An 18255-nucleotide genomic window follows, 5' to 3' on the forward strand; every position below is an offset into this window, starting at 1 on the left:
CATAGTGACCCTATAGGACAGAGTAGAATTACCCTGTAGTGTTTCCAAGGCTGTAAATCTTTATGGAAACAGGCTGTACCTTTCTCTCATAGAGTGGCTGGTGGGTTCAAACTGCCAACCTTTTGGTTAGCATCCCAGAGCTTAACCACTGTGCCATCAGGGATCCTTGTACAAGGCATAAACCAAGAAAACCAAATCTGTTGCTGTTGACTTGATTCTGAGTCATAGTGACCCTGTAGGACAGAGTAGAACTGCCCCATAGAGTTTCTAAGGAGCACCTGGTGGATTTGAACTGCTGACCTTTTGGTTAGCAGCTATAGCTCTTAACCACTACACCATCAGGTTTCCATACAATATATATAGATCACCATTTATTCTTTATTTGTGTCCTTCAGTAAAGTCTTCTACTTATTTTTTCATAAAGTTTTTGCATAATTTTGGTTAGGCTCATCTTACACATTATTTTTGTTACTAGTGTGTGTAGGATATATTCTAATTACAATTTCTAGTCATTTAATTACTATTGGTGTGAAGGATAATTGTTGATTTTTTGTTTATCTTGTATTTTACACCCTTGATGAGTTATTAATAATAATAGGTTGTTAATTCTCTTATTTTCTATATAAGATCATTTTTAATAAAAATAATAAATTTATACATTTCTTTCCAATAAATTATATCTTTTATTACCATTTCTTGCTTCATTAGATTTCCTACAAATTCCGTTACAATTGTGAATATCACTTTGAATAGCGAACAGTTTTCTATTGTTCCTCACTTTAATAGGAATGCTATTAAAGTAATAAAGCCATGCTTGCTGGATATTTATTATACAGTTTTTGATTGCAAATCATTATAAAGTTAAGGAAATTTCTTTCTGTTACTAGGTTTCTAAAAGAAACTTGTTGAAGGCTTTCATATTTAAATTTTTTCAACATTGGTTGTTCTTTAGTTATAAATTAAACTATTTCTAATAACACCTACAGTGTATCAATTTGTATATTGAAGTAAAACAGGAATTTTAGCAACTTTTTAATTGCATACCCCTTCCACTTATCTCTGATATTGGCTTGAGCTAAAATCTTAGATTCAAACTGTTATTTTAAGTTGTATACAGACTATGATTTATACTGATTTCTCTTTCTCAATTTTAGTCTATGTATATTTATATTAGGAAACCCTGGCGGCCTAGTGGTTAAGCGCTAAGCCTGCTAACCAAAAGGTTGGCAGTTTGAATCCACCAGGTGCTCCTTGGAAACTCTATGGGGCAGTTCTACTCTGTCCTTACGGTTGCTATGAGTCAGAATTAACTCAATGGCAATGGGTTTAATTTTTTTTCGTTTTGTTTTAGTGAGGTTAAATATCTCTTCATATAGTTTTTACCTATTTGTTTCTCCTTCTTTGTATTATGTCTTCATAGCTTTTGCTTATTTTAAAGAAATTTTCCTAAAAATTTCTTTGTATAATTCTTGACATTTTTCGGGTTTTGGATCATTCAATCACCTCTTCATAGCATCCTCTTTTCCTTTATCTTGTTTTGTTTTCTTAATAGTAGTTCTTTGAGATTTAGTACAATATAATGATAAAAACATGGGTTTTGCACTCAGAATGTCTGGATTACCATCACATCCTTGCCATATACTATCAATTTCATTGGGCAAGTTACTTAACTTTTCTGTGCCTCACTTTCATCATCAGTAAATTGGAAGTAATAGTTTTTAATCTATAGGTTGTGAAGAATAAATGGGTTAATATACGTAAAGTGTACGGAACATTGCTTGGTACATACTAACCATTCAATAAATACTTTTACCAGAGTAGTTATCATCATCTGAAATCATGTTGTTTACATATTGTCTGCATTCCCACTTCAATATAAACCCCAGGAGTATAAAGATTCATTTGCCTTAACCTCTCTATATTTCTAACATTTGATATGACAGGCAATTAAAAAAAGAAATCTCTCCTATTTCTCCAAATGCCAAACTCACTTCATGAAGGATAAGAGATTACAAGTTGTTGTCCGATCCCTACATTATGCTAAGACTCACCTGAGTGAACTTGGAGACCATAGCCAGGATGCCAGGAATCCTTGCACAGTACAGGTTTCCGGTAATGAGAGTTGGTAAAAACCTTTAACCCCATTGCCTTTCAAGATAAAATCAGTTTTAGATCACACAATATTATAGAATATTTAGACAAACTTTTTGTTCTCTATATATTTTTTATTTGCTTCTCTTGTTTATTTCTCTATCTCTTAAATGTCACAAACCAAGAGGTACTTCTCTGCCATTTTCTAAATTCTCTGTTTTCAATTTCCCTTGTTTCTCTGATTTATTGACATTTTATTTTTCCTATTTAACAGCTGTTGATAAAAACCTTTGAGAAAGGCAAATAAAACCTCATATTATACTCCTCTATCCCTCAGCGGGATATATTAAAATTGGAACAATTTGATGAGTTGGAGTGGAAATGATGGCAACTTTTTTTTTTTTTTTAAATATATTTTCTAACTTGAATTTGACATTTTTTTGTTGGGCTAGGGAGAATATTCCACTTGTAAATACTTTAATATATATTTTAATACAGTCGAATTTCAACTTGGAAGTGAGTGAGTATAGGAGCAGGAGTCTGGAGATTTATATTAGACACCCAGCACATAATGCATACAGCATTATGTCAGGAAAACTGATAATTTTCTCAGATATTAGTTCTGTATTACAAACTAATACTCTGAGAATTCTTAGATAAAACACATGTATAAGACTGTATCTTTGTTATTTTCATTCCAATTATTTGTATTTTGTCACACATATTCACCACTTTAAAACATAGTAATCTTACCTTCATAAGGCCATAGGCATCTTCTCCAAAGCCAACCCATTCAGGTGCATAATAAATCCCATTATAAAGGATTTGTTCCTGTTTGAGACATGGCTCTTTAGGGCTATCCTCTAAGTTAAGTTCTTTGAAGTAATAGCCATATAGTTGCCTGTAATATAGCCTATCATATACCTAAGTGGTAGAAGAGAAGAAATTATGTATTTTTAGTGGAAAATAATTCACCTTCTTCCCACAAGCTATATATATGGAAAGCTTATGGAAAATTATCTTCATATCTATACCAAATAAAGAGTTACTAGTAAAGTGTAGGACCACAGAGCTCTAAACATTTTGAAATATTATTTAATCAGTTAAGTAATTATTGGCTTACTAACATTAAAACCAATATAGTTGAGACTTAATTGGATTTTAGTAACTCCTGGATAAAGGGGCTTCATAACATTCTGTCAAAGGATGCCCTTGGTTAATTTACTAAAGCTCCTTGAGCCAAAGATTATTCATTAGTCAAGATGGGAGTGCTATATTAATTCAATAGGGTTAATATGAAAATAAAATTCAATAACATAGATCAGAATATTCAGTTGAGTACCTGGCAAATTGTAGTCATTCAGTAAGTGTTACTTATTTTTAAAAGTATTGCTCACTTTTTTCACAACATAATTAGTGTAGTTAGAGTAAATAGAGTCCATTTTGCATAATGTCTAGCCTAATATATTTTTTATTCCATGTGGACTCTGGCCAATCTCTTTGTTCCCTAGTTTATATAAGGTTTTCCATTGCTATCTAAGGTAAAGACATAGAACTACACAGTTGTTGGTAAATAAAATTTGTTTTAATCACTCACACTTTGTGCTGATAGTGGATTATAATTCCCTAGTAACAACACACTTTCATCTATAGCCGAAAGGGCACAAAGAGAATTTGAAGCAGCTGAGACTTGAAGGCTGACATTGGATCCTGGTAAACTTTTTTCTTTAGAGAAATTTAAGTTGACCTGAAAAATGAAAATAGACAACAGGGCAAGGGGATGGCAAGTCACACAGGAAGAATTATTTTTCGCACCACACTAATTTTCTATAAACATACACACAATTTGGGAGCATTGTCTCAGTGATTTACCCTTTTAATGGCATTCATAACTTAGAAAAACAGGGACAATATCCTAAATGGATGCCATAATTCTGGCATTTTTTAAATCATCCAACCCATTAACTTTGCCATACTAAAAGAAAAAAAAAAAAATTTGCCATACTAGCTTTCTTTTATTTTGCATTCTTCAACTCTCAGGATAACGGGGAGTTTAACTAAACTCAGCATGCCTCTAAATTCTCCTTAACTTTTCAACAAGTTGAACAAATCTGAGAAAGAATTATTTTCCTTACTTCATTTTTAAAGCATTTCTCAATTTTGAAGTGGGTACTGTCGGCGACCATTTCTCCTCCAGGATGTAAGGTGTAGACAAGCATAACAGCAGAGGGAGCTAACTCAACGCTAACATCTATAGGAATGGAAAAAGTGCCCTTCATATCTGTGAAAAGAAAAGATCAAACTGAAAAAGTGCCTTCGTAAAATTGTTGACTCTGTCAGCTAGCAGAAATCTTCTACTGAAGGTTCTAGTCATCCTACCCACTGCCAGTGAACAAGACATCCCCTGACCCAATAAATTCAATTTATAAAGTATTTCTGAGAGAAGTTTATAACCTCCTCCATAAGCTATAAAAGGAAAGGATAGTTGTATACTCCTTAAGGCTTCAAACTTCAAAGCCTTATTTTGTTTCATTTTTAAATTCTTCCTGTTTGAACATAGATACTGTCTTTCTTAGAAGAGAAAGGGAAGGACTCATGACTGCACCTTATAGTAGTGCTTTGAATATAATCAACACTATAAATGTTTATTAATTAATAAATTTTTTATTTGGAATTATACCTTTTCATACAACTTTGCATACTCTCAAAGGGTAATTTGGGGCAGTAAACAACCCTAGAATGGGAGGGCTGTGACTTTTAAAGGAAAATGTAAAATATAACCTAATTACAACATTCTCTTTGCATTAAATTCTGTGCTAAAATTATGAGCCTCACCATCATCATTGATCTGGACTTTCTGTTGCCCGTGAAGAATGATCACACCTTTTGAAATCACCTAGAAGAATAAAAATATTATGATAAAGTTTAGGGAATTATAACCAAATTTCATTTAAGAATAAACTGTGATTGATCTCTTTTTGTGGTCTGAATAATAAAATTGAACATATTTGCCAGTGAACTCAAGACACCAGAAAATGAGTTTATAATCCTAATGATTATACTGAAGAAAATTTAGGAGTCATGAATAAATTTGCTGCAAAGCAATTCGGTGTTCCATATTCCAAAACAGACAGGTCCCTAGGACACAGTGAAAAAATTTTCACTCATTTTTGTGTTAAATTACTCCTAAATTTACTAACTTTAATTAAATAAAGCTACACGAAGGCATTATCAAGTATATCTCAGTGCTTGAAGATTTTTCTGGAAGATGAGCTTGTTTGATCAATAAGGTATATGGAAGGACTGCTCATTCATCATCACTGGGGGCTGGGTTTCCAGAAGACTGCTTTTTGTCATTTCACCTTTTTATCAGCAAACTTGTGCAAGTTTACATGATCATACTTGAATTATGCCTTTAAATTCAAGCAAAGACTGGAGACTTGGAATCTTTTAAGAAAATTATTGCATTTTATGTTAAAATTTCAGAATACTGTTAAAAGAGATGCTGAAACTTGGAGAAAATGAAAAACTTCCCTAAGATCGGACAGCCTGAAATTGCTGGAGCTGATAATCCTACTCTGGTCACTATTTTGGTGAACTCTAAAATCGCTTTAACTCTCCGGAGTGCCAAGTTTAGGTAATTAATTGATGCAAAAGAACTGAGCTTCTCCTAAAAACCGAAAATCAAAACAGTTACCATCGAGTCAGTACCAATTCGTAGTGACCCTATAGGACACAGTAGAGCTTGTTGCAAGATATTTGGTGCTAGAACAGTTCCAAAGAGACATAAGGCTCAATATTTAATGAGCCTTTCAGGCACTTTTCTGAGTATTGTTATGTGTACTAACTCCTTGAACTCTCAGAACAGTAAGGCAGGAATTATTACAACAGATGAGTAAACTGAAGAGGCACAAAGAGGTGGAGGTATTTGCCCAAGTTCATATAGCTGTGCTGCCTCTTAAAAGCTTAACAATCCAATTCATTCAGCCTCCATTTATTCATTCTAAAATATTGTATTGAAGGTTTCCTGTGTGGTATGCATCATGCTAGGTGAAGATATGCAATGGCAGACAAACCAAACACAGTATTCGACTTCATAAAGGTTACAGAATACTGGGGAGATAGGTGATTTTCAAACATTGACATAAATAAGGTCATAAGCACAGGCTTTGATAAGTATCATGAAGAGAAATAAAGGCCATTATGAAAGGATATGTAAGAGGACTTGGATTATCTGGGGAATCAAGGAAGGTTTTCTTAGAAAGTTTCCATTAAGGTAAGAGATGAATGATAAAGAAGAATCATCTAGGAAAATGGGGTGCAGGCAGTTGGAATAGTGGTGGTAATAGATGAGAAAAAAGATAATCATGGGAAGAAGGAAAACCATGTGGGAAGCTTGCAAAGCAGAAAAGAGCATGATTTGTCCAAGAAAATGAAAGGCCTCTGTGTCTGCTATAAAGTAGAATGATGTAAAATGAACTTAGCAAGCTTGCTGGGAGTCTTGCAGGCATGGGAAAGGAGTTTGGCTTTTATTTTAAGAGAAAAAATAAGACATTGCATGTATTTCAATTAAAGGAGTGGAAATTATCCTGTTGCTTTTTTGAAAAAAAAAAAAAATTCTAGATTCTATGTCCTCTTCTCTATAAAACCCCTGCAAACAGCAAAGAAAACAATTAAAAATTAAAAATGAAGGAAGGAAGGGAAAAAGGGAAGGAGGAAGGAAGGGAGGGAGCAAGGAAGGAGAGAAGAAAAGAAAGAAAGAAAAATTCCTGTTTAAAGTATATTAGGAATAATATGTAACCCTGATTCATCATTCAAAAGAGAAACATGGAAAATAATTGCAAAGATCTTACCAAAGCAGAGGAGGGTCAAGCCTAAGCTATTTCAAGAGGAATGAATTCTGATAACAAATGAACCAATTCACTCCAAAGATCTGCAAAATGGCTCAAAAGTAGGAGATACCAATACCAAGGTGGCCAGAAGAGAGGCAGGAGTTGCGGGGTGGGGGGTGGGAGGAAGCAAAAATCAGGAAGATGTTTAACTATTTTTATAAAGACTGGAGATCCAGCTTCTCACAAGGACACTTGATATTCCTCACATACCAGGATGGAAATATTGCTGTTAAATATTGAAGTAATTATGTTCTGGTTGGTAAAGAGCCACTATCCTGAGCTCCTCAGGGTCCCCTCCTCCCTTCGCTGGGACCACTTCCCATAGATGACACCCCCAAACTAAATAAGCAACTCCTAGTTATATATATATATATATATATATATATATATATATATATATATATATATATATATATATATATATATATATGAATCTATTCTGAAGAAGAACAGGGCATCAGGATTGGAGGGAGACTCATTAGCTATCTCTGTTATGCAGATGACACAACCTTGCTTGCTGAAAGTGAAGAGAACTTGAAGCACTTACTGATGAAGATCAAAGACCACAGCCTTCAGTAAGGATTACACCTCAAAATAAAGGAAAAGAAAAATCCTCACAACTGGATCACTAAACAACATCATGAAAAATGGAGAAAAGATTGAGGCTGTCAACGATTTCATTTTACTTGGATCCACAATCAACACCCATGGAAGCAGCAGTCAAGAAATCAAAACACGCATTGAATTGCATCGGGTAAACTGGCTGCAAAAGACCTCTTTAAAGTGTTGAAGAGCAAAGACATCATCTTAAGGACTAAGGTGCACCTGACCCAAGCCATGGTGTTTTCAATCGCCTCCTATGCACGTGAAAGCCGGACAATGAATAAGGAAGACTGAAGAAGAGTTGACGCCTTTGAATTGTGGTGTTGGTGAAGAATATTGAATATACCATGGACTGCCAAAAGAACAAATCTGTCTTGGAAGAAGTACAACCAGAGTACTGCTTAGCAGCAAGGATGGCAAGACTTCATCTCCCATACTTCAGACATGTTATCAGGAGGAGTCAGTCCCTGGAGAAGGACATCATGCTTGATAAAGTAGAGGGTCAGCGAAAAAGAGGAAGACCCTCAACAAGATGGACTGACACAGTGGCTGCAACAGTGGGTTCAAGCATAACAACTGTGAGGGTGGCACAGAATCGGGCAGTGTTTCATTCTGTTGTATGTAGGGTCGCTGTGAGTCGGAACTGACTCCACGGCACCTAACAACAACAACAATTCTGAATTTATGTGTGTGTATATAAACCTCCCATATACATAAATATATACAAGAATCTATTCAAAATATGTGTGTATATGTACGTATATACCTACCAAATCCTGCCTTTATATGTATATGTGTATATATAAATACATGTAAAGTCAGAGTTTGATGATTCTGTAAGAATGAAAGGTGTCAAAAGATTATTCCAGTATTCTAAGTTTAAAAAACAGGGTGGCTGTTATAATTCTGAAAAACAGAATTATATATTACTTTTACACTTCATATAGACATGCCCCAACCCTTGTAATTCCCAGAGCAACCATATACGTCTGACTTCTCAAACTAACCTAAATGTGCTTCTCGTATTCTCTATCAAATAGGAAAACTCCTATTTATACTACAAAACCCCGTCCAGGAAACTATTTTGGTTGTGGAAGGATATTTTCAGTGCATACCAAATAACTGAAGGGCGCCATGTAGGTTTTGTCTTCAAAGCCTTCCATATTGAGAATGTAGTGCACCGTCACCTGCTTTTGCTGGTTGCATCTCAGTTCTTCCCTCTCCGGGACAATCTTTAGGAAGCTATTAGTCCTGGAGTAAAATCGTTCTACAAAGTACTCCGATTGAGGGTAATAAGGCAACATCCAGCCATGAGACTTACAATATTCATCCTTCTTGTAGGTTGCCTACACAAAGAATCAAATTTATAGGCATTTTAGGGTAAACAGCAAGGAAAAATTAAAGAATATCTGATAAGATATTGTCATGCTGCCATATTTGCCATATCTCTCATATGCTGTCATATCTCTACATGAAAATTTCAGGGCTCTCTCCATTAAGTATAACCTAATTCCTATACTTTTTTAGTTATACTCTAGAGTGACCACTGTATGGTTTTTATAATTCATTTTCTATTTAAGATCTGGTTTAATAATATTACTCTAAAAATTTATTCCATTACTTTAAAAATATTCTAATTTGCTCTACAATTTTATTAGCAACACATGGGGTCATTATGAGTCAGAATCAACTCAACAGCAACTGACTTTTTTTTTAAGAGCAACTAGGTTTCTTTCTTTTTTTGGATTTATTGGTATATCTCTCTTACTATGATATGAGGAACGTATGAATGCAGGAAGGTCCCTGGGTGCTACAAATAGTTTATGCTCAACTACTAACCTAAAGATTGGCAGTTCTAACCCACCCAGCAGTGCCGCAAAAGAAAGGCCTGGCCATCTGCTGGATAAAGATTCCAAACGACCCACTGCCATCGAGTCGATTCCGACTCATAGCGATCCTGTAGGACAGAGTAGAACTGTCCCGTGGAGTTTCCAAGGAGCACCTGGTGGATTTGAACTGCCGACCTCTTGGTTAGCAGCTGTAGCACTTAACCACTACGCCACCAGGGTTTCCCCATAAAGATTACAGCCAAGAAAACCTTAGGGAGCAGTTCTACTCTGTAAGGCATGAGGTCACCATGAGTTGGAATCAGCTCAATCAACAGTTTTTATTTTATTTTTTAATGAATGTAGGATTTGCTTTTGCTACGAAATACATGCTATAGATGAAAGATGGTAAAGTTTTTAATGAAATATGACAAAGAAAGTACTCTAACCATGGGTGCTTGTCATTATCAACACAAATGTCTGAGGGAGTTTCTTGAAAATGTGTGGGAAGGACTATCTTTAATTATTACAAATAGTAAGTTACTTCTGTCTTGAACATATCCAGAAAAATTCTTTACATTATTTCATGGCAATAGGTTACAGGGTTTCCAAAATATTTCCTTCTATGAAAATGTAATTTTCTGTCTATTTCCATGATGAAAGTGAAGTGCTGCTTTATTTTCATTTAGATACTTTTCCTTCATACATGTAAATATGCATGTTTTCTTTTGCATGGATTCATAAAACAATTCTTTTTTTTATTTTTCATAGGATCTCTTTCCTTTATATTTAACTGTTTTGCAACACTCTTGCTTCACACCAAGATTTATATTTCCCTGTCTGTTTCATAAATATCATTTAACATAAACCTAAACTTTAGCTAGCCAATACATTATTTTTATCTTTACTTGCCTTTGGCTAACTTACTTTCAAAGTGATATTCGGGGATGTAATCTTAGACGTGTCCAAGGAAAATTGAGCAGTGCCATTTATATCTGTGGTATAGTTGCCCACAAGTTTGTCCTTCAGGTGCAAATGGACTATTTCATTTGGGATGGGAGTGTTGTCTGGATGAAGCAATTTAACCTGTATAAGCGGAAGAAAACAAATTTCTGAAAAATTAAGTGGATTTGGGAATCAATTTTGATGGGCACATCAAGGTTCTGTCATTGGTGCCACTCTTTCCTTGCTGTGCGTGCCGTTGCTGAGTAGTTTCACCTACTCCTTTCGAGTATATGAGAGATACAACCAAGATATTGATAACACTAAACTCTATTTCTCCTACCCATAAAAATCTTTTGAAACTCAGGCCCATATATTTCACTGTATCCTGAATATTTTTATGGTTAAAATACTACAGAAACCTCCAAAATGGAATTATTTGTTACTCTGCACAATCAACAGAAAACCAGATAAACAATATGTGGTACATACATACAATGGAATATGTATATTCAGCCGTAAAGAACAATGAAGTTCTGACAGATATCACCATAGTAAGAAATAAGTCAGATACAAAGGAACTAATATTGTATGATTTCACTTATACGAAATATCCAGAGTGGCAAAATTCATTAAGACAAAGGAAGATTAGTGGTCACCAGGGGCTGGACAGAAGGAATGGGGAGTTAGATAACGAAAGAAACAAACCAAAAAAAGAAAAGAAAGAAAGAAAATCACCCCTAGCTCACTGGCTGTACAAAAGCAGATCTCTGCCAGATTTTGCTTGTGGGCTGTAGTTTTCTGATCCCTAATAAAGAGTCATTAAATGGTCAGTATTTCACTGACATGGCACCTTTGACATCTATAGGTAAATAATTATTTGTGAAATTACTTGTTTCACGTTTATTTTCTCTGTCAGATTATCAATTCTGTGAGGGCAGGGATAGCACCTGTCTAGCTTACCAGTATGTCTCCAATTCTTATGGTGACTATATAATTTATTGTCCAAACTTCGATATTTGAGATTGAAAAGAGACCCTATTAATAATTACACTTTGACAAAAGGCATACACCTGGACAAACCTGTGAAAATTGACAGTGTTTCTACAATGCTTAGCAGACAGGTTCTCATGTAGTAACTTCCCAGGAAATAGCTACTGGATTGAATTAATGAAAGAACAAAGGTGAATGAATGAATGTGCTTGTAAAGAAATTGTTGCTTCTCTTACCTGGCCAAAATAAGGGATGCCCTGTTTGTAGGCTGTATCCATATTCTCAAATTGAATCCTCACCATCGCTGAATCTATACTTACGTACCGGGAGCCTGTAAGCTGCACACCTGCAGACAAAGAAGTGTTATCAGGAAAATAGCCAAATAGCCAAATAGAGTTACAGAAAAAAAAAAATCATAAAACAGCCATTCTTTCCAAAAGTTTTCCTTTCCTAAGAAGTTTTAATACATAGGTACTTCTTGAGGTGTGTTTTATGAAAGAAGATTAACTGGGATGGAAAAAAAATCCCAAAAGCTTGTCATTCTCAACTGGAGTTCTGTTTTTCATCACCTTGATATTTAGCTAATCCATTTAGCATTCTTTCTTGAAGGATTAGTCACTATGCTGATTCCTCATTATTCTCAAGTAATTGTTTATTGACAATATTTCTTCACTCTCTGCCTGGTTAAAACATATACTTAATTCATAGTAAGAATTGTAATGTATGTACACTATTACAAAATTGAAAAGTTCCCTCAAAGAAAAAAATACAAATTATCAAACATTAGATATCCCAAAGATAATGAAAATTAACACTTTAGATCATTTCCTATCATTCTTAGCCTATATATTTATATTAATATAGTTGGCATTGTGTGTGTGTGTGTTTGTGTGTATCAGTATACTATCAATCAATAAATTTACATTCTGGCTTCTGGTTTAGTTTCCTTTGAATTTATTGTTTAAATAAATTTTATTATTGTAAAAGTATTTTCCAATTCAACATTTTTCACATGTACAATTATATTCTATCGTCCATCAAATAAATTTTGGTTGGAGTAAGAAACACTCAGCTTTTAGATCTGAGGAACTGACGACATATCCCTGAAAACAGTGACTATATTAACATTGTGTAGCTAGTCACCAGCTAGCAATTCAAACTGAGCAGTGATACCCACTGGGATCTGCCTCCTTTGAGATCCTTACCTGTTCCACGTTCTGTGACAACAGCGTGCACTTCAAGGTAATTCTGGTATCCTTCCCGATATAACTCAAAAGCACTTGTGTTAACAGAATAGGAGATGCAACCGTCTTTCCCTAACTGAAAAGTTAATAAATATAACAATGAAAGAAAAGTTAAATTTTAAAAGGACAACAAGAAATAGAAGTTTTAGGGGAAAAGTGTAAAGTCCGTGAAGCAACTTTAAGAGCGCTATCTTACTCAAATTCAAATTTTATGACATAATCCATTGTGATTCTACAATTGAAATTTTAAGTTTATGTATTTACCTATAACTCCATTAGAATTTTCAGCAGGTAGCTACTGTTAAACAATGCTTTCAAAAAAAAAATTAAAAAAACCTCTTTATGGTGTGATTATTTTGTTAATCCATGAAATAATGAACAAATCTATCTCTAGTTACATTTATTGACAATAATATTTGCAGTTTTGTTAATTCCAATCATATCTTGTTCAGTTTTGAAACTGAGTTTCATATTTTAGTTACCGTGCTTTGGAAATTGGATAGTCATAGAAGTAGAATTACTTCAGAGTCAAACACCAGGATTTGAATCTTGGCTTTGCTACTTATTACATCATGCAAAATGGAGGTATTAATAAAGAGTTCATAGAGTTAGTATGAAATAAGATAATGACTAGAAAGTGTTTAGCTTAGTGCCTAGTACTTACTAAATATTTAATAAATAGTACCTATCATTATTATTTTCTTTTGAATTTCTCTTAACATCTGCTTGGTCAAGTTAAAATCTCTAAGTAAATTTTTTAAAACTTCACAATTAAAAAACAAAGTTAAACAGAGAGAATTGATAAATATGGCAAAGGGATCTAGTACAGCCATGAAATGTGTTCACAGATTCATAGACTATTCTTCTTGGGAAAAATTGAGCTCTTGTTCAACTCTTCTGTTTGTGGTAAGACAAGGAAACTGAGACCTAAGGACGTTGGGTGGCATGAAGTTCATATGGCCTCTTCAGAACATACCTGAAACCACACCAAGGCTTAGCACCATAGCCATGGGCTTCAAGATACAGAACCATTTTCACTAGATTTGAAGATGAATAATTGGAAGAATTATTTAGTCTATATTCCTGTTATACATGCAAATGTGTATTCTAAATTTATAGACCTCTCAAATCCCCTGAAAAGCACCTATATTTTATAACCTTCTTTGATAATCCATTCCAGGATCTAACTACCTTGTGTACTTAGCTTATATTGGTTCATATTTCCTCTAGAGTGTACACATCTTTTAAAGATAATGACTGTTCCATAAAATGCAAGCTCCATGAAGACAGGGGCCAAGTCTGTCTTGTTTGTGTTCAACATTGTAGCTCCTAAAAACAGTAATGCTTGCATATTGAAGGACCTCAATATTTATTTGTTGGATAAATAAATGGAGAAAAATTTGTATCCCTTGAAATGCCTAATGATACAATCCCACTAGTTATTTAAATATGTGATCTTGAGCAACATACTTAGCCTCTCCCTGCTTCAACCCACTAACCACTAAATGGTTAGAAAAAAAAAGCAAACAAAACTCATTGCCATCGAGTTGAGTCTGACTCATAGCAACCCTACAGACTAATTGATAAAGTGGTGATAATAGTATGTGACTCATAGGGTTGTTTAGAAAGTTAAATGTATATAAACTACTTTGCTCAGTTCCTGACACCTAATAAACATCCATCAAATATTAGCCATTGCTACCCTGGAGTCCTTGGGTGGTGCAAATGGTTAACGTGTATGGCTGCAACTTGAAAAGTTAGGGATTCGAGTCCACCCAGAGGCACCTTGGAAGAAAGACCTGGCAATCTGCTTCCAAAAATTAGCCATCAAATATCCTATGGCACACAGCTCTACTCTAATACATATGGGATCACCATAAGTCAAAATCGGTTCAATGGTAACTAGTTATTATTATCATGATTACTATTCTTTTTGGCATTCAAACAAAAATTTTAAATTTAAGAGCCAAAAATTTCATAATTATTTCTAATCGTATGTGTGTGTGTGTGTGTGTTGGTAAATGGTATCACACTGTTTGTAATGTGGTGGGTGGCAGCTGTATGACTGGCCAGTCAGATTTCAACATAATTGTGGCTGGAGCCCTTGCTACATTCTAGCCTACCCTTCTGTGTGTCCATTTTCTGATGTTCGTTCTCAAACCTTCCCACTGAGTCCTTTCAAGGAATTCCTTTCTTCTGTAAGTTTGAAAAAGTTCATTTCTCTTGCTAGTACTTAAGAACCCTAACTGATATATGTCCCTCCTGGAACACTATTCACATCTACTTTCAGTGAGAACAGACAGAGAAAAATAACTTAATAGCTCATTTAATAATCTTGAATGCTCATGAACATCTTCATATCTCCCCAACTCAAATCCACAAAGTACAAGGTAAACTGGAGGACATATGTTTCTAGTACTTAGGTGGTATGTAGATTTCAAACTGGAAACAAATTCACTTTTAATTGAGAATTGAATTTACAACAGGGATGTAGTGTGAAGGGGGAAACAAGGTGAAAGAAAAGTGGATAAAGGTGAGAATATTTGACTAATGCAAATTTCTTATATATTTGCAGATACACAACTTACCTGAGAGGTAAAATTTTTACAGAGTGAATTGAGAGGAAATCTGCAAGAACTATATATATAAGGATGCTTCCTGCATACGTTAAGCTGAACTTTCCCCTCCACAGGTTGGCCATAGGTATATCTAACAAAAAAAAAATGACATTGGTAAAATTACAAAGGTCAACATCATTAGTAACAGGCCTAGACTGTTTGAAAACTTTCTTTAGTGCCTGAAGCTATTACTGCAACTACATTTAAATAGCCATTTACCTTAAATTTAATTTCCTGAGGAAGTTTAAAACAACGGGACTAACTAAAAGGTGAATGCTTTAAGTAAAGATAGATTTTAATTAAAATGGTTGAAATAACTTGTAGAAGTCGTATATGTATGCCACTAAAACACAATGTAAGCAAAGGAAACAAACAAAATAAGGAAAGAGAATAATCACTGTTTAATTTCTTAAGATGATGTTTATTTTGCTTCTTATAGCTTTTCTATGTTTTTAAGTATGCTATAATGAGCGTATATTAATATTTATATTTTCTAATTTAAAATGTAAATTTTATTTATTTTTAATTACACAGAAGTACATGAATATATTTTCATTGTTAAAATAGTCAAACACTAGATAAAAAATTAAAATCCCCTTTGACTAACAGGCTAAATCTTTTTCCTTCCTGGAGGAATCTACTGTTATCCCTTACAGAGTTTTGTTCCTTGCATTTATAGATATATTTACATATACCTATAAATACATATACACATATATAGAAATACATATAAAATATACAAATATTTATGAATCTTTAATTTTATTCGTCTAGATAAATGGTATCCCACTGTAATGTGGTGGTGGAACTTGTATTTTTATGCAAATAATACACGTGTTTTCAAAAAAACATAGAATGATCACGTTAAATGTGTAAAAATATGGTATACTAGCAAGTTAGACTCTGCAATGATTGTGAATGGGGTCCGCCTTGTTATATCCTCATATCCTAGCTCAGGCTTTTTGAGACCATTTTCTGATGCTGGTTCTCAAGCTTCTCCAGTGAGTTCTTTCAGTCAATTCCTCTCTTCTGTAAGTTTGGAAAAGCTGATTTCTCTGGCTGACAGTTAAGAATTCCAATGGTTACATAGCTTTTCTGTAACTCCTATCTACATGCTTGTATTTTTCTTTCATACTGATTATTTTTTTTTCTTTTTGGGAGTCAGCCTATGAAATTTCTCAATTTCATCTTCCAAAATCACCAATCTCTCTTCAGCACAATTCTTCTAGTCAGCCCATCTATATAAAAATGTTAATAATCCATGTGCTAATTTTTTTTTTATTTTTGAGTAAGTGTTTTTACTTATTTCTTGTCCTTAGTTGCTCTTTAATACTTTGATTTCAAGTCTTTGGAGTCTTCAACAATATGGGGATTTATGCTTATGTGTTTGGGGTTCCGAGCTGGCCTGGCCTGAAGCGCCTTATCTGCTTATTGCAGTATTTCTCTGGTGACTATGCTACACGAATCAGCACAAAGCCAGACATGGTGTAGTAGTAACTGGCCTTTGGGGCTTCCCATTCCTCAAGGATATTTTCAGCTACCCTGGCAATTCTCTGCCTCTACAATGCAAGTAGCCAAAAAGTTCTTAATTATTTCTAATTGTGTGTGTGTGTGTGTGTGTTGGTAAATGGTATCATACTGTTTGTAATGTGATGGGTGGTAGCTGTATGACTGGACAGTCAGATTTCAACATAATTTTGACTGGAGCCCTTGCTACATTTTAGCCTACGCTTTTTTCTGTGTGTCTATTTTCTGATGCTGGTTCTCAAACCTTCCCAGTGAAACCTTTCAAGGAATTCCCCTCTTCTGTAAGTTTGAAAAAGTGGATTTGACTTTCCTATCCCTTACTTCTTTTGACTCTTGCCATTTTTATTCCAACCTTGGATGTGAATCTCAAGTAGTTAGCTGTGCCCTTTCTTTGCCATTACAAATTTGGAGGCTAAAGCAGATGCAAGCTAGGGGAAAGGCAAAGCTTTGATCTTGAAGCTCAGTTTGTAATTTTAATTAATGGAATAAGGCTCTTTATAACTAGAAGTTACCAGGGCACTTTTATGATAATTTTTATTTTTAGTTATCCAAAAATAAACGGAAAGCAGTGCAATACACATGAGATTTGATCTGCAGTCAGGGAAAGAATTAGTCTTCACATCAGGTCTGAGGAGACAATGCTTTATGTTTGCACTCTAGCTGTCATTGCTACTTACACAGCCTCCTTTAATGCTACTTAACTGAGTGAGGAGGGGAGGGAGAAGAGAGCTTGAACTTCCTGGCTAAAAAAAAAAAAACAAAAAAAAACTTTTTTCTTACACTCTTGCCATATACCAACTAAGCACTTCCTCATTTGCTACAGAGTCCCTGCCTGATCTTGATATCCTCCACCCAGTGTACCAGAATTACCCTGGAGTCACTTCCAACTGTTACGGCAGTTTTCTCTAGGGCATAGTTTGAGCTATGATTTTCTTCTTTAATCATGTAATATATGGGGGCTGAATCAAGAAGTCAGAGTAAGCACATGATACTGTCTAACAGAACTTTCTGGGGGTGATAAAGTGTCCTCTGGTCTCCAATTCAGTAGTCATTAGCCACATGCAGCCAGTGAGCACTTGACATGTGGTTAGTGCAAGTGAATTTTAAAATTTATTTAACTTTAATTAATTGAAATTTAAATAGCCTCATGTGGCTAGCAGCTACTATATTAAACTGTGCAAAACAGTGTGGTACAGTGGTTAAGAGCTGGGTTAGGGGCTGCTAACCAAAAGATTGGCAGTTCGATTCCACCAGCCCTCAGTGGGAGAAAGATGTAGCAGTCTGCTTCTGTAAAGATTACAGCTTTGGAAACCCCATAGGGCAGTTCTACTCATCCTTAGGGTAGCTATGAGTTGGAATCGACTCCATGGCAACAGTTTTTTTTTTTTTTTTTAAATCTAGTGATGTGCATCACAAGTCAATAGTCAATGTTCTTAAACTGTCCATAGTATTAATACTTCAATAGTCAGTAGACTTAAATTGTCACCTAAAATCATATGTTAACTAAAAACAGCTTACA

At 34.6% G+C, this 18255-nt stretch overlaps 2 protein-coding genes across 2 annotated transcripts in view; both read right to left on the reverse strand.

Annotated features, from left to right (window-relative positions):
• The window catches only part of LOC126074683 (ovostatin-like), a 31047-nt gene extending 28149 nt beyond the window's left edge, over window positions 1-2898 (reverse strand). Inside the window, exons 1-2 of the mRNA XM_049881502.1 lie at window positions 2845-2898; window positions 2052-2148 (exon numbers count right to left, since the gene is read on the reverse strand). Of these exons, the coding sequence (XP_049737459.1) occupies window positions 2052-2148; window positions 2845-2850 (103 nt within the window). The 5' untranslated portion in view covers window positions 2851-2898. The remainder of the gene's footprint in view (window positions 1-2051; window positions 2149-2844) is intronic.
• Window positions 2899-2947: 49 nt separating this feature from the next.
• LOC126076244 (ovostatin homolog 2-like) overlaps window positions 2948-18255 on the reverse strand; it is a 31638-nt gene continuing 16330 nt past the window's right edge. Inside the window, exons 8-17 of the mRNA XM_049884820.1 lie at window positions 15180-15300; window positions 12553-12667; window positions 11584-11693; window positions 10340-10498; window positions 8702-8932; window positions 4927-4987; window positions 4227-4372; window positions 3689-3838; window positions 2993-3015; window positions 2948-2954 (exon numbers count right to left, since the gene is read on the reverse strand). Coding sequence (XP_049740777.1) covers window positions 2948-2954; window positions 2993-3015; window positions 3689-3838; window positions 4227-4372; window positions 4927-4987; window positions 8702-8932; window positions 10340-10498; window positions 11584-11693; window positions 12553-12667; window positions 15180-15300 — 1123 coding nt within the window. The remainder of the gene's footprint in view (window positions 2955-2992; window positions 3016-3688; window positions 3839-4226; window positions 4373-4926; window positions 4988-8701; window positions 8933-10339; window positions 10499-11583; window positions 11694-12552; window positions 12668-15179; window positions 15301-18255) is intronic.

The sequence above is a fragment of the Elephas maximus genome, chromosome 4, assembly GCF_024166365.1.
Source record: "Elephas maximus indicus isolate mEleMax1 chromosome 4, mEleMax1 primary haplotype, whole genome shotgun sequence".
Classification (NCBI taxonomy): domain Eukaryota; kingdom Metazoa; phylum Chordata; class Mammalia; order Proboscidea; family Elephantidae; genus Elephas; species Elephas maximus.